Source organism: Pelmatolapia mariae, linkage group LG6, assembly GCF_036321145.2.
Source record: "Pelmatolapia mariae isolate MD_Pm_ZW linkage group LG6, Pm_UMD_F_2, whole genome shotgun sequence".
In the NCBI taxonomy this organism is placed as follows: Eukaryota; Metazoa; Chordata; class Actinopteri; order Cichliformes; family Cichlidae; genus Pelmatolapia; species Pelmatolapia mariae.
The window spans coordinates 28,725,139-28,747,803 of record NC_086232.1 but is presented as its reverse complement, the minus strand read 5'-3'; the positions used below and the strand labels follow the sequence as shown (position 1 = coordinate 28,747,803).

At 38.9% G+C, this 22,665-nt stretch overlaps 3 protein-coding genes across 3 annotated transcripts in view; 2 read left to right on the top strand and 1 right to left on the bottom strand.

The window, feature by feature from the left end:
* The window catches only part of stx8 (syntaxin 8), a 42,262-nt gene extending 33,873 nt beyond the window's left edge, over positions 1-8,389 (bottom strand). The window contains exons 1-6 of the mRNA XM_063476512.1: positions 8,282-8,389; positions 6,941-7,040; positions 6,750-6,844; positions 6,440-6,550; positions 2,773-2,906; positions 1,827-1,919 (exon numbers count right to left, since the gene is read on the bottom strand). Of these exons, the coding sequence (XP_063332582.1) occupies positions 1,827-1,919; positions 2,773-2,906; positions 6,440-6,550; positions 6,750-6,844; positions 6,941-7,040; positions 8,282-8,298 (550 nt within the window). The 5' untranslated portion in view covers positions 8,299-8,389. The remainder of the gene's footprint in view (positions 1-1,826; positions 1,920-2,772; positions 2,907-6,439; positions 6,551-6,749; positions 6,845-6,940; positions 7,041-8,281) is intronic.
* Positions 8,390-10,640: 2,251 nt separating this feature from the next.
* On the top strand, positions 10,641-14,543 carry LOC134628632 (TBC1 domain family member 24-like). The gene is made up of 12 exons (XM_063475361.1): positions 10,641-10,843; positions 11,014-11,228; positions 11,346-11,607; positions 11,707-11,823; positions 12,019-12,435; positions 12,583-12,822; positions 12,966-13,121; positions 13,524-13,587; positions 13,740-13,838; positions 13,970-14,037; positions 14,131-14,258; positions 14,368-14,543. Exons 1-12 carry the CDS (start codon positions 10,641-10,643, stop codon positions 14,541-14,543), a joined length of 2,145 nt encoding a protein of 714 aa, XP_063331431.1.
* A 1,365-nt stretch (positions 14,544-15,908) lies between these two features.
* On the top strand, positions 15,909-20,141 carry LOC134629742 (zinc finger protein 501-like). The gene is made up of 3 exons (XM_063477262.1): positions 15,909-16,064; positions 18,075-18,132; positions 18,413-20,141. Exons 1-3 carry the CDS (start codon positions 15,909-15,911, stop codon positions 19,531-19,533), a joined length of 1,335 nt encoding a protein of 444 aa, XP_063333332.1. The 3' UTR covers positions 19,534-20,141.
* The last annotated feature ends 2,524 nt before the right edge of the window (positions 20,142-22,665 follow it).

The following is a 22,665-nucleotide window of genomic DNA, read 5'->3' as shown; positions in this document are numbered from 1 at the left end:
TCACGCACCACAAACTGCTTCCATAACCAACACATACAGTGGGATTACTACCTAATATATTGATTAGCAGTCTTGAGAGGAGAAAAAAAAGTACTAGCAAGTGAAGGTTTCTACATATTTACTTCAGATTTGGTTCAGGTTTCAACACATGGAGTCCGTTACCCACAGGTGTCACATTTTTCGGCCTTTACAGCAATGAAGAGTTCAACTACCAGCAAATCTATTTTCAAGATTTACGTGAGGCCTAAAAACAAGTTTTTGTTTCCAGTGCTAAAATATAACAAGAAAAATAAATTTTAAGTTTCAACTCCCCCATTGCCCAATCAGGTTCATATTTAATAACAAAACTTTGCAACAAGCTGGAAAAAAAAAAACTTTTCAAGGCACAATAAACACACTAGTTGGATAATTGGAGCAATACTCTGTCTCTGATTCAGTGTGACAACAGGAAAGCAGACAAAAGTCATTCACATTTCCTTTCTTTCTATTCCCTTCACTGATCCTTGTCAACCATCATCAGTTAAACATCTGTCATTTCCTCACAGCAGAAGGAAATGTTGGACGTTTTCATACCGAGATCATTCAGTTATACAACCTCTAGACTTGTTTGGGCACAACTGCTCAGACAGGATATTACAGGATAGTACAACGCCTTCTACTCCCAACTGGAAGCTGGTCATCAAAGCAGAAACACATTACTGTACTAGGAAAAGGGGAGAAAAAAAAAACAAAACAAAAAAACACCAGACGAGCAGGTCCTATAAGGTTAAACAGACAGTCAACAAAAGAAAAAAAAAATTATTTTTACTTTAACTTGGCATCACACTACGAAAATTTGTTTTATAATGTCAACAGTACCTAATATAAGATTTAGGCTTTATCACCTATGGATCTCTGCAAATACACAACACCAGAGTTTACAGTCACTGGTGATTGCTGATACTTTGATGTTACGTGTTTTAAAGATAAGCTGGCTAACCACGGAGAGAGAAACCTTCAGTTTGAAGTTTACCCACTTATACTCAAGTGTCTGACTCCTAGGCATAACGTCATTCAGCCTCACCACTCCTTTATTATTGCTGTGTGTTAAAATATCTACTTTCCTCTTTTATTGACTCTCACTTTTCCCCCCTGATTTTCACTAGAGGAACTGACAGATTAATGCATTTGTGCTTTCTGTCAGTGCAAACATTAAGAGATAGCCCTCACGGTTAAATTTTTTTTACAAAAAATGATAAGATATGGATGTACTTCCTCTCGGTAAGGCAACACCCTCAGGAGGTTGCCTATTATCCACTCCAGCGTTCTGGGAGCAATGCATTATAGTATCTAATTGTTTACCAGTTGACAGATGTTCATCTTTAAATCTTGTGTCTCAAGTACCGCCCATCTAAGTGAAAAAAAAACAGAAAAAGTCTGGAGCAATGCGCTCAATTCTGTACAGCACATCTGCCTGTGATGGAAGCTATTTATGGATTGAGGAGCGATATTTTGCCAGGAATAACTCAAAAGAACCATTAGTTCTGAGAAGATCTGTTTTTTTTTTATTTATTTAAGCTGCCTTAGCACAGGGGTTACATTTCTCTTTAAGATATATGACAAGGGACATTGGGGCAGACCTAAATGTGATGCCAGGTGCTCTGATAATAGTAGGTGTGTGCTGGGCACTGTTAGTTATGTGGTGGTGTGGGGGAATATTAATGTCTATGAGGCAAGTAGTTCCACTGCAGAAGAGAGGTATGGCTGACTGCTTTCACACTGTGTTGTGTAATGTGTCTGGAATTTGATGAATATGTACAGACACACACACGCACATAAAACCTTACCATTCTGTTCATCCAGTTCATTGCCAATCTCCTGGCCCATTATCTTCTGTCGGCCGATGACAGCTGCTAGTGCATCCAAGCCTGCATCCTGAGCTGAGATGAGAGAGGAAAGAAAACAAAGACTGTTACAAGCTTGACCATGAGACGAAAAATGAATCAACTGATTTTATGTATTGTAATTTACCATGACTGCAAAACAAGGCAAAATGAAATGAATGTGATGAATGATACACAAAAAAAGACAAATGTAGTAGTGGTGACATATATATGTCGTAAATATTTGTGAAACTGGAATGACAGGCTGCTCGTAGACAAGGAAGAGAAGAGAAGAGAAGAGAAGAGAAGAGAAGAGATTTGGCCTCTGCAGGTTTCTAAGTTTGACACACTCTTTACCACAGGAATTTTTTTTAACCACAAGTTCATGGGCTTGCCATTACCCAACTCCACCAGAAATCCCACGTGGGACACAAAACCTCCATGTGGTTTGGTTTCACTGTCTTAACAGGAATCTCTGATCCCAAAATGACAATAACCAGAGCCGTAATGGAGACATTGCAATGAAGTGTCATATGGAATCAGGTGAACTAATGTCTGGGTGTTCGAGTCATGTCAGAGCCAAGAGACAAGGAAAAAAAAACAGTGGTGAGTTTACGATATTCCTTCATGGTGTGAATTATGATGATGCAGTTTTAACCTTTGTTCGGTCAGCACAGGTTTAATACACATATGTTAGTGCCTGGGACTTTCTTGTTATCTATTTATTTTGCTGCTTCCACCAAGACTTTATGCACTTTACTGTTACCTTCTTATGTTTACTAAGGAAAATAATACAGGATACTGTCTAAATGCTACATGTGTACTGTACTATTTATGTATATATATATATATCTATATATATATAAAATTTACTATAATTTTAATTGTTCTTGAACAGTCATGTAGTTACCCTCAATGACTCGTTGTTGCTGCTGTTTAATCTCTCCAAAGGTCAGCCCCTTGGTCTCCTCCGATTCGTTGATCAGCCAAGGGTTGGCTGCAGTGCCTCCGCTGGCTCCTGCTCCTCCGGCCATCAATGTGGACCTGTGACATATAATCATAACAATTCTTAGTTTCCCAGCATTCTTTCAAAACAAAAAAAAAACCTAAATAGTAAAAAAAAAAGAGGTCCATAATGAAAAATAAAAATTTGCTTTGGAAATTAAATTACTGATACTTTCCAAACAAAGCATAAGCAGCAGTTAAACTATGAAAGTAAAATGCCGCCACAAATCACAGAAAAACACTGTTTATTTACTTGTCTTTTAATGATTGAAAATACCTCGGCTCATGCAGTATGTAAACAGTGCATGTTAATCTGTCACAGAACAATGGACTGCAGAGGTTTTGCTCTGACAACGTGACATACAAGAAAGCTCTTTACACTATAATGTGCTGCGCTAAACAACCCTGTGTGGTTTGAAACCTATTCTCCTCCTAATAGCTTAAAGCTGTCTTTCCGACCCCCACCAGTTGTGACTGTCATGCTGTGATGGGTTCAGGGTCTGTGAGTGAGGCTGGTTTTAATTGCGTCTCTTCAGCGCTGTCTGTTGGTCAAATCCAACATAAAGGACCTGAACCACATACAGCTTTATCAGAAATCTAGACAGAAACTGATAATTTGACTGTACTTAATTTTAGGTATTTGCTGTTTTATCAGCCTTTCAAAACCAGATGAAAACAGCTTGCTTTTTTTGCACAAGTAACGCAGAACACTACTTTTATCATACCCCCATTCACAGTCTGCTGACTGCTTCCAGTCACCTCTGAAGTAGCCACTAAAGTGCTATTAAGGCTATTCACAATGCAGGCAGGCAGAGGCTGATACAATCTGAAAAGAGGGTGAGACAAGGCATTTAGTCTAATCTCTCCAACAGGTTTGATTACTCTGAGACTATGTGCCAGGCTTCCACTTCCTCCATGCAAGTGTTTTGTGTGAAAATCCAATTAACAAGTCAGCAGGGAGCGCCAGAATCAGTCAAGTGGATCTCTTGGTACCCACAAAACACAGACTGCCACTGCAGAAGCCCGAACATTCCCATTAATGACTGAGTGACTTAGACAGGTGAGATTTAACTACTTCCAACTATTTCCACTGCAATAACATACAATGGAAAGGTTAAGGCATAACAGTGGAAAGATGGATCCATGGGCCAGTAGGGTTAACTCAGGCTTCAAAATAGCCACCTTCTTAGTCTGAAATGGAGATGCTTGGAATATATTGTTTTGGGGATGGATTAAAGTGTCCCTTTGGCAATGTTGTTCTACTTTTTTTCTATCCAACGTTCTCACAAAAAAAAGAGTTTAACAAATCAGCTTAGATTATCCAGGCATGTCCAAATCTACTCCTTCCCACATTCTGTCCTCAGAGACCACACAGTGGGAATGGATCCTACCCACAAATCCAAATTACCCACCACATATCACCATTAAATTTAGGTCTCATTGAGCAAACCAAAAGCCATACGACCACATGATTACAGTTTGCCGAGCTAATTTACTAGCAAATCTCATTTGAGTTTTTTTTCTTTTCAGAACCTTTTATGTAATTGGGTGTGTGGTCTGTAAAAAGATGAAAGCCAGTGCAAAGCACCACTAAGCAGATCAATCACAAAACCAAAGCTTGTGAAAGATATCAGAGAAAGGCAGTCCCATCAAGGCATCAGCACACGGGTTCTCTAAAGTCTATTGAGCTGATGAAACTGAGAAACTTTGTTCTCGTATTTTGGTATTTTAGCTACTTGTCAAAAAAAAAAAAAAATTAAATACCACCACAATAAAGCATGCTGTACCAGGAATGTTGAGCATCCACAGGGATGCAACTAAAAAACAGCCATGAGAAGCCAGGGAAAGTTAACAACATAACATCATCTCTTCCTGTTAAAGTAAATATCACCTGGCCCACACCAGTTAAAATCTTACACAAAATAATGACTCTGCCTAAAGATTTGCTAGTTATCATGTCTGCCTCACAGCACTGTCAACCTACAACGGTGTAAAACAGTGGTTCCTTAAAACCACAAGATGAGGCAGTCTCACAAAATGAGTCAATCCCCTGAGACTCCCATGTTAGGTGGCCCGACTTCAGCAATGAAATGTATATACTTAAAGCCTGGTACAAATCATTTTCATCGCTGCATCCCATTTTCCCCTTCACAATATCTATACAGTGAATTAACTTTTTTTGGTAGCTTCCTTAACAGACAGATATACCAACACGGGCAGCTGTAGCCACTTGGCCTCGTCTCAGATCATTTTTGTCACGGAGTTCTTACCCCTGAACTGTGCCTGTGCTTTTTGCAGAACTGTTATTACAATTATCTGCCAAATAATATGAATTGTTGTATTGTATAGCCCATCCAATAAGTTTGTATTTAAATTTTGGTGAATGTAATTTTAGTATATTATTAGCGCATTTCCTAGGAAGAGTAAAGGGGAAGGGCATATTAGGAGACAGCGAGAGAGAAGGAAAGCAAGAGGATGAAGGTAAGAGAATGGTTTGGACATGTGCAGAAAAGTGATATTGGATATACTGGACAAAGGATGTTGAAGATGGAGCTGCCAGGCAGGGGTAAGAGAGGAAGGCCTAAGAGGAGGTTCACGGATGCTGAAGGAGGACATGCAAACAGTTGGTGAGACAGAAGAGAATGAAAGTGATAGAGTGAAATGGAGGCAGATGATCTCTGTGGAGACTCCTAAAGGCAGCACCTCACAGAAGTATCTGACAGCTATATGTGACAGCTTTGTGCAATGGCGCCATACAGATGTAGCTTGCTAAATAGCAATGGCCGACATCTCATTGAGGATTTATAATATGGAATCCATGACATCCATGTATATCTTTTATATACAGTGGTGGTATCCAGCTCTTTCCTTGACTAGCAGAATACGCTGTGTAAGTATACAGCATAGAGTACACTATGCGCAATTGCTAGTAATAAACTTGCTCTTTCTGTCTTCATCATTTGCGCATGAGTGTGTGCCAAACGTGTAATCAACAGTGCAAAGCAAGCAAATCCATTAACGAAAAAGAATTAGCTATGAACTTAAGCACCCTGTCAAAATGGTAGGCACACAGACTTTCCTCCGAGTGACAGCACCAGGGGAGGTCATACAGGATGTACAAAGACTCGCTGAAAGTTAGTGACCGGTGGCATATCATCAAAGCAGAGACCAGAGCCTATGACCTCTCAGGTCAAGAACACAGACAAGAGAATGAGGATTCATTATTTGTAATTGGGCAACCAGAGGTGGAAATTGTACTAAAGAAATTCTCAAAGAGGACAAGTTACAAAATGAAAGGCAGCGTGATCTGAGCAGGATGTTCATCAATCAGTGATGCTTGGTTTGCTTCTTCTGACACTGACCGGGAAGTGACAGAAATTATCAGTGAACAAATATTCCAAAGTGGGCGGAGAAGTAAAGAAACTACTACGTCAAGCACTACTGTGATCAGAATATGTTAAAATAAAATGAGATCTTTGAAAGTGGGACAATATGTGATTAGTGATATTTGCACGTATTCATTTTCTTAACACTTTATCCCATTTATAATAACCTAACACGCCTAATGTTACCTGGAGGGTTCAGACTCTGTAATATCGCCCTTGAAAGTTGCATTTAGCTGCTTCTCTCTGGTTAGCAGGTCATCAATGAGATTCTGCCTCCTGTCAGCTTCAGACTGCATTCTGATGAGGCCATGATAAGGTCACACAAAACATTCGCAATGCTTTAACCACTTTTGATGAGCAGGGACAATTTATGTTTCTAAAACTTAAGCATGTTGCATTATTGAGATCTTTTTCTAAACACTCTAATGCCCCCTATTGGAAAACCTCTGCCAATGTAAGCAAAGCAGGCTCTTCACAGTTACAAACTGAAGGATACATGCGGCGAGATGAGGATGCCCGCAACAAACCCTCCTTGAGCTGAGCGATATTTTGTTTCAGCTTCTGAAGTGAAGCCCGTAGGGTCATGTTTATCTGAAAAGACAGAAGATAAGCTCACTACTAAGAACAAGCAACAAGACAATAGGAATGTGAAGGCAATACTATTGTAATTATGAGGTAAGAGGCTACCTTTGCAGGGTTCCCCCCCGTTCTCTGTTGTCTGTTCCGTTCATGGATGTTTTCAGCTATTTCCTGTGCCAAGCGGCAAGTGGCATCGTAATTTTGTAACCTGCAAATAAAAAACGAGAGTTAAAATCTCATGTAACTTGAACTGCAACATCATCAAGTAGCCAAAGATGAAGTAGTAAAACTAAGATTCAGTGCATGAATTTGCATTTAATATAATCATGGATTATATTTTCATATATTTAATTTTTATAGTACTTTTCATTACAAGTAAACTTGGTGTGATTAATATAAAAGATAAAAAAGATGATGCTTTGTGTCATGGTTGTATTACTCCAAAACCAAACTGAATTTAAACTTTCCATCAACATCCTCACAGTGTAACAAATGTTGCTTGGCTGAGAAGTCATTCGCAAATCTTTTTGGGTCCCTGCGTCAGTATTGCACAGACTTTTTTCCCCCACACTGGACTAAAAAGATGTTACCTGTTACACAAATGGAAGAACTGCATATGGATATATCAGATACTCAGGAGACGGGGGCCTTTCCATCAATGATAAATACCTCTACTTTTGAAATGACACAAGAGGATGTGGAATTTTCTTTATATATCTTGATTATGTTTCCTTAATATCAATACTGTTGTGAAAGTCATAATGTCTTTGATGAAAAAGTATTTGCCCCTTTCCTGATTTTTATTTTTATTTATTTTTTTGTGTATTTGTCACACTCAGGTTTCAGATCACTAAACAGATGCACGGTATTTTAGTTTCGTGCAACTTCTTATTTGAACTTTGTTTTTGCGTAGGTTGTAGCAAATGAAAAATAAATAAATAAAATATTTTTTTAAACTTAAACTGTATATTTTGAAAACCCACAATGATCATGAAAATAATGATTAAAGCATAAAACTCTGCAAACTAAAAATTAACTTACTGAACAACGGATCAAGTGAACGACTTTGGATGACGTATTGGCTTAATCGAAAAGCATGAACTAAATGGCTATCAGAATCATTGCTTTGGTTTTATCATGTGACATTTTTAGCATTCCTTTTCCCCCATTCTCTAACGCTATTTGATTTGCTGTTATAAGTAGACCTGACGACAACGACAACAAATTGTTTTCTAATCCGAATCTAAAACCACCAACTACTTCCCGACACACGAAGCGATTACCTTTTAATCACGAAACAAAAATACATGTTATTTTATTTGGCTAATCTTCGTAGCTACCACTTTCGCTAGCTATATTCAAAGTAGTTACAATGCGTAGAAATAATATTTGTTGTCCTTAAAAATACGTCTGAGTCATTTTACTTTTGCATTCAGGACAATGACTTACCAGGCGTCCTGAGACATTATGATAAAAGTCAGCTATTAACCCAAGTTTGAACCAACTATCCGGCTGTAATCACCAGCAGCTTGCTTCTTGTTTTGACGAGACGTCACTACGGTAGGCGACAGGGACATATTTCCCAGGACTTCTACAGAGTGCGCATTGTAATAGCATAATACTGCCCTCTGTGGGTTAGGATTTACTGTTAATTTTTGACTCACAGGTCAGTTAAAGTGTAGAAATTTCAGGGCTGCTCAACTAACTAGTTGGGAATTTCAAACAAAAAAAAAACAATCAATTTTCCAAATTTAAAAAAAAAATCTCTATGTGTGCCTATGACTTTTAGATTGATCTGCCTCAGCCTAGTAAAAACAACATTATGTTTATCATCAGCCTCTCTCTCCTTTGACTAAGTGCCTATTCCTCTTTCCAGCGTTTCCCTGTTCAATCTTTGTTTTTTCCTTGCAAATGCTGATTGATTCACTTTTGTTCTAGCAGAGTTCTCAGTTAATCATAGCTTCCTTGACAGAAATGTCTTATCCAACTTATCATAAATGTAGTAGTTATTTTATTCATTAGAACAACCAAGGATAAATGTTTTTGTTTATAATCTATCAGACCAGATCCAACTGTTTTATTACAATAAGGAGAGCGAGATTCTTATTCTTATCTATAAATTCCCAATAATCCTCCAAAAGACACTCCAAAGAAGCTGCATATAGCAGGATACCTTTCCTCTTGAAGCCAAAGGCCACAAAGTTCCTTTTAGACATGGAAACTTTTAATTGTCATTAACCATTCCACTCACAAAATTTTCCACTCTTCCAGCAGGAACCACCCCCATGGTCTTGGTTTTACAGAAAACAAGTGAAGGCTGCTGAAAATGAGTTTTTTATGCAAGTTAAAGCCAGAATAGTATAATAGTAAACTTTTGAAAGAACAGCATTTCATTTCACAGGTCTATAAATCTTTCATAAAACTTGTACAGACACATTATTATGAGTGACTCTCAAAGTTGAAAACAAATGACAGCAGTAATCATTTAAACACAACTTTGAATCGCTTTTAAAGGCTTACAGAAATAGTAGCTGAAAATCTTTCTCCTAAATACTTAAAACAGACCTGCAAAAGCAATTTACATCAACATCCAAGTAAAATAAATCTACAACTGTTACCACAGAATTAATAAAACATCAACAATATTGTAGTGATAGTCAACATTAAACACCAAAGTGATACGTGTTCATGCTTAGTTTGTTATTTTTTACCCTGCAGTCATTTTTTTCTTCTCTACAGAGATGTAGGAAATATGTCAGCCTTAAGAAGAGAAATGCACTTTTGATTGTAGTGTAAGAGTGGCACCATGCATGTAATCTTCTAAGTGACTCGTCACTTTTGTAAGCAGCAGAGAGGCGCAACAAAGGAAGAAACACCACCTGCTAATTTACACAGTCTATGTCACAATATGGCAAGATTATTCAGTTTGAAGGACAAATGTATTTCTGCTCTGTTCATTTCTCATACGACACAGGTGTAAAATCTATGCTTATGTAAAAGTTGTTGGTTTTTTTCACATCTGATAATCTGAGAAAAAACTTCATGCTTTTTTTTGGCAAGGAAAGTTTCAGAGTTTGTTTTTCAAGTCCATTCCATTATGTGCCAACACATAGAGTAAGTACTTGTAGAGGTTTTATGTTTTATACCCAAACAGTGGTTGTGTTTAGATGAAAACATACATATGTTGTGTTCAATAATAGCCTTTGGAAGATTTCTTGGAATAGATTCTACTGGCATTTCAATGCTTGAAGTAATTTCAAAGAAAAAGCCATGTCTAGGACATGATTGCCCTCTTATTTCTGAAAATGTTGACAAGAGCAAACCATTTCAAAGACTTTCAAGGAATGTAATGTTCAGTGTTCAAATACATTTTGGTCTTGTAAGCAATTTCATTTCATTTCATTTCATTTCATTTCATTTCATTTCATTTCATTTCATTTTTGAAGGAACCTGCAAGAAAGATTGTGGAAACTGAGTTCATACATGTGAAATCCTGATAGTTGCACATTTTAAAAACAGATTTGTTTGGGGGGGGGGGGGGGGGGGGTCAGCTAATGATTCTGATCATGGGGTCACTTGCTTTCCAGACACTGATTACTTCTCAGAATGAGACAGTGCCAAAGATATAACAGGAAAATCAATGGAACTTTTCACTTTCAGTGCCTGAATTCACCAACAACAAACCATGTAGAGCTCACATGACCAAAGCCCACAAGCCTATATAAAGCCCGGATCCTCAGATTGTGCAGCTAGCAACAGGAGAAACATTACCTTCTAACCTATTTTTCAAGGAAGAATAGGAATTGAGATGATTCATGTTTCACGGACACCAGAATTCTTCAATTGTGGAAACATGAATTTATTCCCGGACGCATTCTCTGACCACAATCTGGAATCTATGGCTAGAAGCAGAACCAGACAAAGGTCTCACTCCTATTACAATGCAGAGGAAAAAAAGCCTTATGGTGTGGACACACAGAAAGGAGAAACCTGTTTAAGACCTCGATCTAGGTGTGTATTCATAATTAACTATGCTTTTACTCTTATATTATCAAAATTAGGTTACTGGCCAGATAGCCAAGTGTAGGTTTACGTCTAATTAACCAGATTTGTGTGTTTTTTCTCTTCTGACTTGAATTACTGAACTAAATAATTAATACTGAATCAAATGTCTTTAAAAGGTCTTTTTACAGCTATGAGACATCGGAGTTATGCTCAGAAGATGACATAAGACACTTTACAACCTCCCCTACGTCAAAACAGATGCAAAGCTCACCGCTAAAGTATCAAGCAACCAAAAAGGAGGAAAGAGACGGGGATGTGTCGGTTGTTGAGTTCACCTCTAAGAAGTCAAAGCATAAACCAAACAAGCAATCACCCTCTAGAGAAACTTGTGGTACTGAAATAATGTTTTTAAAGTTGGATATGGATTTTAAAAGCAAAATAAATAGAATGAAAATCTACAATAATAATAATAATAATAATGAAGTTACATGTGTATATTTTGGCTCAGGGAGTAAATGCCATCTCAAGCAAGTTTCCATGATGACCATCTCTGAAGCAGACAACTGGGAGATTTGTTCCAGCTCTGGGATGAAGTATGGGCAGTTTGTGGACTGGGAGAAAATTGATCCTGAAGCTGCAAAAAAATATCAACAAATGCTACGGAGTGAGCACCAGCAGCTTAAAACTATGGCTCGGGAAGGATTTTGGGCCATGCCACACACACTAAGGGCCAAAGCTTATTATCACATCATCCACAGCATCAATTCTATGTATGTGTTTGTGGCAAGTAATGGAACCACTGTGAGCATTTTTACTGAAATCTGCTTGAACCAAATTTTTGACTGTGTATTGATTTTATATATCTGCAGAAGGGCTGTCACTCCAGACAGAGATGTCTACTATGAACTGACCAAGAAGCTATTTGGAGAACAAAAACGTAGCAGCCACCCAGTCCCGAAGTATATGGAAGATGGAGAAATACCAAGGTAATATTTTGTGATACTGCAATCACACTTCATAGCTGACAAACTGTCTGAACGATGAGCTTTTTGTCTAATGAGGATTGATTTTGCTATATATATATATATATATATACATATATTTACATTCTAGTATTATTATACTTCTGCACTGCAGTAAATGTGACCAAATGGGTCCTTGCTTCCACTGTTCTGTTCCAGATACTGCCTCAACAAAGCAGGCCTGAATTCTGCAAAAAAAGTTCTTCTTTGTCTCGGAAAATACTTCATAGACATGAACTTCTGCCCCATTCTACCCGCCCTGGTCTCCCTCATCCTCCACTTCAGCGAGGATGAAGCTGAATGTTTCTACAGTGTGTCCCGACTTATCTGCTACAATGATCCCAACAAGCGCTACATTGACCAGACTTTCCTCACCTACCGTGCTTCCTGTATGACCTTTGGAGACCTTGCCAACAAATGCTGCAGAGGCATTCGCAAGCTGATAGCCAGCTCCCACCAGAACCTGTTTGAGTTTTACTCTGACTGGATCATGTGGATATTTGCTGACCTTCCGTTCACATATGCCATTAGAGTTCTAGACGTCTACCTGCTGGAGGGCTACAAGGTCCTCTACAGGTTTGTTAGTGCTGCCGCATTTCAACAAATAAACAAAAAAACTTAGTCCTAAATATGTCATTTCTTTGCCATATCAGTTACTTTGGGAAAAAACAAACATACAGACAAAACAATTCAATTAATGTGTTTCATAATTATTCTTTGTAGGGTTGCTCTGGCTTTGCTTGACCTCTATAAAGTATCAGTATCATCTCGAGTGGCAGATGTGGAAGACTTCAGAACAGACATGAAAAGATTTGTGCAAAATGTAGCTCGCCACTGCACGGCTGAGAAGCTCCTAGAAAGAGCCTTCAAGATTTCAGTACCCACAAGGAGAGACCTTAACCTACTGTTCACTGCCAATAAAGAGTCACTCATACTAAAAGGTGTCAGCATAGACCAGAAAAGGTGGGTTAATACTGACATTGTCATGAATCAGATGACGAATGGTATATTTGAATGTAATAAAGGATTAATATACACAAACTTAGTAGTATTAAATATTTCATTTCAACTAATATGAACCCTGTTTTCACATATGTTTCCAAAAGGCAACCAGTAGAGACAGTGGATTTCAACAACTTTCGTTCCAGTGTTGTAACAGGGACGGAGATGAGAGTCATCTGGGCCTGGATACCTGAGCGCTTTGCCCTCTTCAGTCCCTTCAGGTTGTTCAGCACAGCTGAGCATGAAAGGACTCTTGCTTCGTAAGTAACCTTTGTTCTGCGCTTCAGTTCCACTTGGCAACTACCTAAAAAAAGAGGCGTGAATCATGTAGAGGAGTATTTATATCATATCTCAATAGCTTTAATAGTGTTTACTTTGTATCAAATTAATATCTGTTGAACTTCGCGTCCCTGCAGTGAAAAACAATTATTTTTTTTTGTAACCGTCAGCAGGTGTGTTTTTACTATCAACATTTAGTGACTACTACTGTTTTTTTCCCCTGCGTTTAAACAGTGCTAAAACTTCTCTCTGATTTAACATGAAATTTAAATAAAATAGGTCTTAGCTCTTGAGGAGCAATTGTATGCCAGTTTGGCATGTATATAATGTTGTTGTGCATTTATAAAAACAAAAGGTGTTTTGTATATTTTTATTTCATACAGATTCTATTCACATGTGGAGGGACATGAACCATCTGTCATGATTATTAAATCTGTGGATGAAGAGGTAAAACTATAAAATAATCAATATTAGGATAAATTTTATATGACATGTTAAATGAGCCTCAGAATTGATCCTTATGCTTCTATAATGGTGAGATTTAGTCGACGCAGTAAGTTTTGTATGCCATTGACATGATGTAATTTCTCTTATCTTAGGTATTTGGTGCCTTCTTGTCAACTGATGTAGCAGAAAGAAGAAAACATGACTCAGAGGAACTAGTATACTTTGGAACTGGGGAGTGTTTAGTTTTCACGGTGAGCTTTCTTCTTGTTGAATTCAACTTACCTTAGATTTAGATTGACATGTATGGGTTTCTTTATGTTAATGTACAGCAATGCCTTTGACACTGCAAGGCGTCAAACAAGATTTGTGATTACTGTTTCAGCTCCGTCCCAACATGGAGCTCTACCAGAGATCTATGGTCAATATAATGAGCCCAAGAGCTTCTCCTGAGAAACTTCGAGGCAGCATTAGTGCTTCCCCTCAGGCGTCAACTAATGGCAACATCCCCTCCAGCACAACTCTGACCTGTCCTGCTAAGACACTGCAAAATCCCAGCTATCTGATGGTCACTGCACCAGTGGAGGAATCCATGTCTGCTAAAGAGCCCAAGAGGCCTAAGGAGCAAGAGGCCTCAAAGTTCATAGCAGGCGATGACAATCAGCTTATTATTGGTGTGTTAGTGAAACATACAATAGATTGGCCTTTAAAGGAACCTTTAATATATTGTGTGACAGGGAAGCTGCAAGTATACTATGCTCATATCTATGTGTCCTCTTTCAGGTGGTGATGGAGGCCATGCTCTCTGCCTGCAAAGAAACCTACAAGGGGGTTACACAGAGCCGTGTGAAACTTTTAAGAGCATTGCACTCTGCAAAAGAGACTTCAAGATCCAGTCCCTGGAAGTGTGGGGCATCCAGAACTCCATTTCCTTTTCTCATTGTTTTCCTTCTAAGTGAGTTAGAGAAAACAGCACTGACTATTTTTGGTAAAGACTGAAACAGTTTTTCCTTCAAAGAATTTGAGTGATTTTGATTGATATGCAGCCTACAGACATTTCACACTTGTCCTGTGAAATGCTAAATTGTGTATTTTTTGTATAATAAGTGAGATTTTATTTTGTTAATCAGTTTATTTGTACAGATCTGGGGCACATACAATGTCTTAGTGAACGTTACAATCCAGGTAAACAAAGGTTGCAATCTCCACTGTTAAATCGTGTATTTTGATTGTGCAGTTTATGTAGATTTGATGCACAGTTGTACAAAACATCCCTTTTAAAATCCTTTATTTGCTATTCCTCTCAGTTAAGTAACTTATTCAGATAAGTGTTTTATTATTAACATGGCTGCATTTGTGATGGGATTGAAAGCAAATAACGTTTTTTTATTTTTATTTTTTTTACTCAAGTCTTTTACTTAACATTGTCAGCATTCCTGTTAAAAAAAGAATCCTCTTTTGCTCCTGTTACAACATTTATACTTTAAAAAGAAAAAGAAATTCTGCTTTAAAGCTCCTTTACTTATATTTGCAAAATTATCTGTATATTATATTGTTTCTAGCTGCAAAGATTATTTCTTAACATTAAGAAACTTGCTGAAGCTAGTCTCTGTAGTTTTATGGAACCATTTGGAGTGACATGCGAAAGGAGTGTATTATGTTTTCTTTGTTTAGTGATAACAGAAAAAAAAGAAAAAAATTCTACTAAAGATAGATATAATGTAAAAAAACCTCAAGATGTCTGGTTGCCCTTATGTCCATTTTGGAGAACCTTCGGTATTTGTGTTCATTTAGCTTCAACAACCTGTTTTTGTTGTATAAACAAATGAAATGAAACCAAAACGATAATAATTTTAAAAAAAAAAAAAAAAGAAAGAAAGAAAGAAAGAAAAGGAAACGACGCCTCTCAACGTCAACATTTACCACGATCTGAGCGAGCCCCTGCTGGACATCTGACTGAACCGCAAATCTGTTAACCGCAAAGAAAAGCACCGGTTCTTGAAAGTACGTGAGCAGTTGAAGGCACCATGCAAGTGAAAGAGCATCAACCCCAAATTGCTGCGGCGTGTTTAGCAGTCCGTTGCTTACTATGATGGGGCTTATGGTCACCTTCTTATGGTTACCAGCGCATCATGGAGTTAAGGGAAATGAAATGGCAGAAGGAACAGCAAAGGAAGCTACAAAGAGACCGTTGATGGATATGGATATCAGTGTTAGTAGGACCGAGATTAAGAATAGAATAAGGCACAAAATGAAAGAAAGGTGAAAAAAGCAATGGGAGGAAGAGATGAAAGGGTGATGCCTTACAAAATCTAAAGGAAAATATGAGAAATGAGAAGCACAGGAAGGAGAATTTCAGTCCACACTCCACACCAGTTGGTGGCGGTAATGCATATAAAGAAGATGAAGGAGTCCGCGGCTACGAGCTGTCCTTTCACGCGAAGAAGTTTTCAGTTAAAACTCTGTGGATAGTGGACGTGGTAAGCTTTCTCTTTTACGGATTATTAGAGAGGTGGGCCTGAATCTTGTTTACGCCTCCGAGGCTGTGCGGCGTGGTTAGCTAAAACGTTAGCGTTAGCGACAGTAGCTAGCAAACGCTGTAAAAGTGCGGCTGTTGTGTTTGTATTTGCATACCGTTGTGACAATGCGTTAACGCTACCCTCGAGTTTAATTATAACCCCTTACCTACAATCGTTAACCACGCCGGTGTCGGTTTCGCTGCAAGTGGACGGGTTAATGGCCGAGCCGCCACACAAACCTTCTAGCAAATCTGTGCAAAAGCACAGATATTTTTTGTATAGGTAAATAAACAACATGTTAGCTTTCAGAACCAGCACTGACCACTTTCGATTTCACGTGCATCTTTAAGTTTAGTTTGAGGATACTGATACATACTTTGAGCGTTAAGGGTTGTTTAGTGTTGTTTTTCTTCCAGCGTCTTGATACAGACACTAGGTGTGTGCAGCACACCGGACTGCTTAACCCACTGCATACATGCTGCTTATCTTTTATGCTGCTTATGTTTTAGATGGCAGGCTCAAAATTTTGGCGTGAACAAAATGCAAGCACGGACCAACCTTATATCAGCAGTTCAAACTAGTAGTGACTAGTAGTGCCACACTCTACCTGAGTATTTTTGATGCTGTAATGTAGTTAAGGGGTGTTTCCAGCTAGTGCTTTCTATTTGTGCTAGGAGGAATTAGGGCAGTTCGTAATGCAATTGGAGTTAAAAATGGTACTAGCAAGGTGTACCTGATAAAGTGTCTGGTGAATGTAGATTTGAGGTAATTTAGCGATAGTATCTGTTTTGCATAGTTTGCCCACCAAACTATGCAAAACAGATACTATTGTAGAATTGTAAAATTTCCCCCCAAACTTCCAACCAACTAATCAGTAGTTAGCCACATAAACAAGTCACAGCCAGTTAGTCAGGAAGGTCCAATTAAATACAATAAATTGTTTCTGATGCCTGTGTTTTTGCAAACTCAAACACCAAATCACTTGGATTTCAAGTGGGATAACTTCAGTTCAATTAAATTTTATTTATTATAGCGCCAAATCACAACAACAGTCTCCTCAAGGCGCTTTGTATTGTAAGGTACACCCTACAATAATCAAATGACCCTCTGTGAGCAAGCATTCTCGACAGTGGGAAGGAAAAACTCCCTTTTAACAGGAAGAAACCTCCGGCAGAACCAGGCTCAGGGAGGGGCGGCCATCTGCTGCGACCGGTTGGGTTGAAGGAAGACAGGATGAAAGACATTCTGTGGAAAAGAGCCAGAGATTAATAACAAGTGTGATTTAGCAGAGAGGTCTATTAACACATGTTGAGTGAGAAAGGTGACTAATAAGGAAATACTCAATGCACCATGGGAACCCCGCAGCAGTCTACACCTATTGCAGCATAACTAAGGGAGGATTCAGGGTCACCTGATCCCAGTCCTAACTATATGCTTTAGCAAAAAGGAAAGTTTTAAGCCTAATCTTAAAAGTAGAGATAGTGTCTGTGTCCCAAATCAGACTGGAAGCTGGTTCCACAGACGAGGGGCCTGAAAACTGAAGGCTCTCCCTCTCATTCTACTTTTAAATACTCTAGGAACAACAAGTAGGCCTGCAGTGCTAGAGCGAAGTGCTCTAATGGGGTGATATGGTACTACAAGGTCATTAAGATCAGATGGGGCCTGATTATTTAAGACCTTGTATGTGAGGAGCAGGATTTTGAATTCAATTCTGGATTTAACAGGGATAACTTGACAGTTGCTCGTCTGAAATAGTTCTCCATTAAGACTTTTATATTAGCTGTATCAATGCTTATTGTCCACTTTCCACATCAGTTTTGTTTGAATTTCCCTGGATGTGTCTAATGAGTCCTTTTGGTCTTAGACATTAGCTACAGTACGAGTTTGCATCGTGGAAGCTGTAATAGTAAATCTACAATATGTGATATTGTGTATTTGTTCCTTAACTATTTATGGGTTGTACATCAACAGGCTGCAGCAATGGGCCCAGACACCACACCTGTCCCTAAAACAGAGTCTGCAGAGGAAAGTATGTATTGAGGGTATTTTGCACGTTTCTCCCCTTTTGATCAAAATTTGTGTAATAAATAAGTTCACTTTTTTAGTTCTAAAAAACCTGGTTCCTTATCTAACTGAATTTGGTGGCATACAGTGCATGTGGAACAGAACAGAACTAAGCCCCACTGAACATGAATTACATATGTGTAACATGGTAAAAGTCAATCATTGTCTTTTGCTTACTGAGATTTGCTAAGTCACTTCATCCAGTAACATACTCAAATTGTGTTTTTAATGTGATTGCTCTTCAGGTCCAGAATTAGTGGTGGTGAAAATAATCTCAGACTCAGATTCCTGTGATGCTTCAGTGGCCGAGCCAGAAAACAAACAGCCACAGAGCAACACATCAGACAAGTGTTACCCTTGCACTGTCTGTGGCAAGGTATTTGACAGACCGTCAAAACTGGAGTGGCATAAACCTGTACACACGAGGACGCCCAAGAGTCTTCATGAGTGTGAGCATTGTAATATAAGCTTTACAAAACAAGAGACGCTGATCCGACACCGGAATTGCCACAGTAGGACTAACAAGCACCCCTGTCCCGACTGTGGAAAAGTGTTCAATAGACCCTCAAGGTTAGAGAGGCATAAACGCACACACACAAAACAACCCAGGGTACCTCATCAGTGTTCATACTGCATGAAGACGTTCAGAAAACTTAACAAACTCATTCGTCACAAGCGTATGCACACTGGAGAGAAGCCTTTCACCTGTTCGGTCTGCGGTAAGGGATTCTCCGAGTCAGGTCACTGCAAAGCACACGAAAAGACACACGAGGAGCAGCCAGAAAAACCTCACAGTTGTGCGGATTGCGGGATGTGTTTCTTCAAGGCCTCGGCGCTTCGTAGGCACTTCCTCTCCCACACAGGAGAGAAGCCTTTCAAATGTACCTTATGTGAGAGCTGCTTCTCTCGCTCTGAGGGACTGAAAAGGCACATGAGGAGCCACACAGGGGAAAGACCATACAAATGCATTATCTGTGGCAAGCAGTTTTATTCTCGCCAGGATTTGAATATTCACGTATTGACCCACACAGGGGAGAAGCCACATCTTTGCCCTGTGTGTGGTAAAGGCTTTTCACAGCTGGGCAACATGAAAGAGCATGAACAAAATGTTCATATTAAGTCAGAAAATTATATTTGTAATGAATGTGGAGCAACTTTCACACGAAATGCGTCACTGACAAAGCATCGGCGGACACATACTGGAGAGAGACCCTATTTGTGCCTCACCTGCGGCTGCAGGTTTAAATGGAGCCATTCTCTCAGCAGACACAGGAGGTCACACGCACACAGACAGATGGCTGGGGACACATCCAAAGAAATACTAAGTTTTGAAGGACCTTCAGAGAATCCCGACAGTGTAACGTAAAAGTTGAGTGTTTATTAAAAGCACATTTCCTCTTCATTTAGTTTTGGTGAAGAGAGAGGAAGAAGCTCATTTCTGTTCTAATGACAAGTTATTTAAAGTTGTTGTGATGATTCACCTTTCTGCTTGCATTGCTGACTGTCCACTAAAATTCTTTTTAAAAATCTCAGTTAGGACAGGGCACCAGGTCAGTGCTAGAAGTTGTGTTTGCTGAAGTCTGTATTAATTGGAGTACAGCAGCAGTTAAAATTTTGGATGTGCCTAGAATATCTACTGTTTGATCTCACAGCTCAGTGTAGGTCTGCTCTGTTCACAGTTCACTGTTATGACATGTGGTGTGGCTAGCGTTTAAGAATATTTCATAGTTCTTTACCAAAGGACAAGGAAATACAGTTGCCCTGCCAAATGGCTGGAAAGTTTCTCTGGACCTACAGTTATATCAACATTTTATATGGTGCAGTGCAAACCAGGATGTAGCTAAATATTGCTTCTTTCTGCAGTTTATAAAACAGAGTGTACTTTCTTAACAAAGTAATTGTTACCTAATTTGCCATCATAATAAGTGTCAAATATGCAGATTTAAAAAATTTAAATGAACATAGATCATTGTTAGATTAGATCTAGAACATATATATATATATATATATATATATATATATATATATATATATATGATGTAATTGTGTAATCCAATGATTTTTATCTTGAGCATGATAGCTTACTTTCAATAAAGATACATATTGTGACATACTGTGATTGACTTTGTAGTAATTTCAGACAATGGGTGTTCAGTGTTTTTATACTGATAATCAGTAAATGTGCTGAAATGTATTTTTATTTGTTCGATTATGTCCCAGATTCTTCTGTGACATGTTTATTAGCGAAATGAGAGATTTTTTTTTTTTAAGTTTTTTTGTATATTGTCAGTGCAGTCACAGATTAATTTCTTAGGCTTTATCCATAGTGCAAATACACTAAAATGTCACTTGCAAATGCAATAGCACGGATTTCCCAGTGTAATTTGCCAATTATATTTAATTGTTTTTGTGTGTGGCCATTTCAAATGTAAAATTTCCGATACCACGTGAATGCAGCAAAGAAACATCCTGCAGTTGGTGGAGCCCGATTGATTTTGCCAAGCGATACTTTGGTGCGGAACTACTTAACCTGCCTGAGAAAAATAGTTACCGCTATTGTAACAAAATTTGAATTTACTGGTTAAGGTACTTTTACAGTTTTTTCTGGTGAATACAACACAGTTAGTTTGATAATGGATCTTTAAATAGAAAGTATACCTGGGTTCGAACGGGAGGCTGTTTTTGGCTTTAACGGTAAGTAAAGCCAATTTTACTTGTACTGTAATTTTACTGTACAAAAATTTGTACAGTAAAATCTCTAAAATATATCTTACATACTTTACAAGAACAGGAACGTTTCTGTCATTTAATTCATATTAAAATTTTATTTGTCACACACACAACCATACACAGTATGACATGAGGTCAAATGCCTGTAGCTGTGCAGTGCCCGACCATCAAATGACAGTAGGTTTACAGTAAGATACAAATGTACAGGTTACTACAAAATTTACAGCTTTAACTTAGAAATTTACAGTAAAAATGTTTAAATAATAGTAAAAATATGCAAATAACAGTTTACGTAAGAGATTATTAGTCAAAAGAAATTATAAATTATAGGAAGTGTGCAAGAAGAAAAACCAGAGTGTGTGTGGTGATGTGATGTGTGTGAGAGTCCAGTCCTATAGTGACGTGATATGTGTGAGAGAGTCCAGTCCTACACCTGGTTCAGGGCCCGAATACCCTGGGGGAAGAAGCTCCTCCTCATTTTCTCTGTTTTGGCCTTAAGGGAGCGGAAGCGCTTCCCAGACCTCAACAGTGAGAAGAGTCTATTGTTGGGTTGGGAGAGGTCCATCATAATCTTCCTGGCTTTGGTCTTGCACCGCTTGGTGTAGATGTACAGCAGGTCAGGAAGCTCTGATCGAATGATGTGTTCAGCTGAGCGCACCAATCTTTGTAGATCTCGTCTGTCCTGCTTGGCGCTGTTCCCAAACCAGGTGCAGATGTTTCCTGTCAGGATGCTCTCGATGGTGCAGGAGTAAAAGTTGAGCACCCTCGGTGGCAGATGGAAGTCTCTGAGTCTTCTGAGGAAGAAGAGATGCTGACGGGCTTTCTTAACCAGGGTGTTAATGTGGCAGGACCATGACAGGTCCTGAGTGATGTGGACACCCAGGTTCGGAAACTGTCCACTCTCTCCACTGGCTTCCCACTTATTCTCCTGGCACCAGGTCTCCAGGTTCCTAATCTCCTTCAGGTAGGCTGTCTCGATGTTGCTGGAGATCAGGCCCACAACAACAGTGTCGTTAGCAAACTTGACAATAGAGGTGGTGTCTGATGTGGCTACGCAGTCATAAGTGTACAGTGAGTACAGCAGGGGGCTTAAAACACAGCCCTGAGGTACTCCAGTGCTGAGTGAGATGGAGGGGGAGACTTGTTTTCCCACCCTCACAGGTTGGGGTCTGTCTGTGAGGAAGTTGAGGAGCCACTGACACAGTGATGAGCTGAGTCCTAGATCTGTCAACTTCGTGAAAAGCTTAGAGGGAATTATTGTGTTGAATGCTGAACTGTAGTCCACGAACAGCATCCTAACATAATTCCCCCTGCCAGTGTCCAGGTGACTCAGGGATGTGTGGATCCCCTAATTGCTTATCTATTACTTAATTTCTTTTTTCTTTTCACGCGGGAGGTCTTTATCATTAGCAAAAGCTGTAATACTTATGAAATTAAAGTTTAAAGTCCAAAATTTATGTCCTCCTTTATTTGTTCCAGAGCTATCTGGAGGGCTGAAATCTAGGTACGTTATACGTTTTTTTTGTTAAGATTACATGTTGAACTTACATGTGTAGCCAACAAGATGGAGTACACATTCTTGATATTGTATCCAGCTTTTAAAACAACCATCCACCTTCACTATCACAAACAGATTGTCTGTTCATTATACTCTGCTTTATTTCACCAGGACATGTTTCTTCTGGCCTAAGAGTCCATCCAGACAACGAACACATGATCTACCCTCTTGGATGCACAATCATTCTGAAGAGAATAAAAGATGGCAAAC

Coding starts and splice junctions, on each gene's coding strand:
- LOC134628632 (XM_063475361.1), top strand. CDS start 10,641: ATGATTCATGTTTCACGGACACCAGAATTCTTCAATTGTGGAAACATG. Junction 12,823..12,965: donor GTCAGCATAGACCAGAAAAG/GTGGGTTAATAC, acceptor TGTTTCCAAAAG/GCAACCAGTAGAGACAGTGG. Junction 13,122..13,523: donor CATGAAAGGACTCTTGCTTC/GTAAGTAACCTT, acceptor TATTTCATACAG/ATTCTATTCACATGTGGAGG.
- LOC134629742 (XM_063477262.1), top strand. CDS start 15,909: ATGAGAAATGAGAAGCACAGGAAGGAGAATTTCAGTCCACACTCCACA. Junction 16,065..18,074: donor CTCTGTGGATAGTGGACGTG/GTAAGCTTTCTC, acceptor GTACATCAACAG/GCTGCAGCAATGGGCCCAGA. Junction 18,133..18,412: donor AACAGAGTCTGCAGAGGAAA/GTATGTATTGAG, acceptor ATTGCTCTTCAG/GTCCAGAATTAGTGGTGGTG.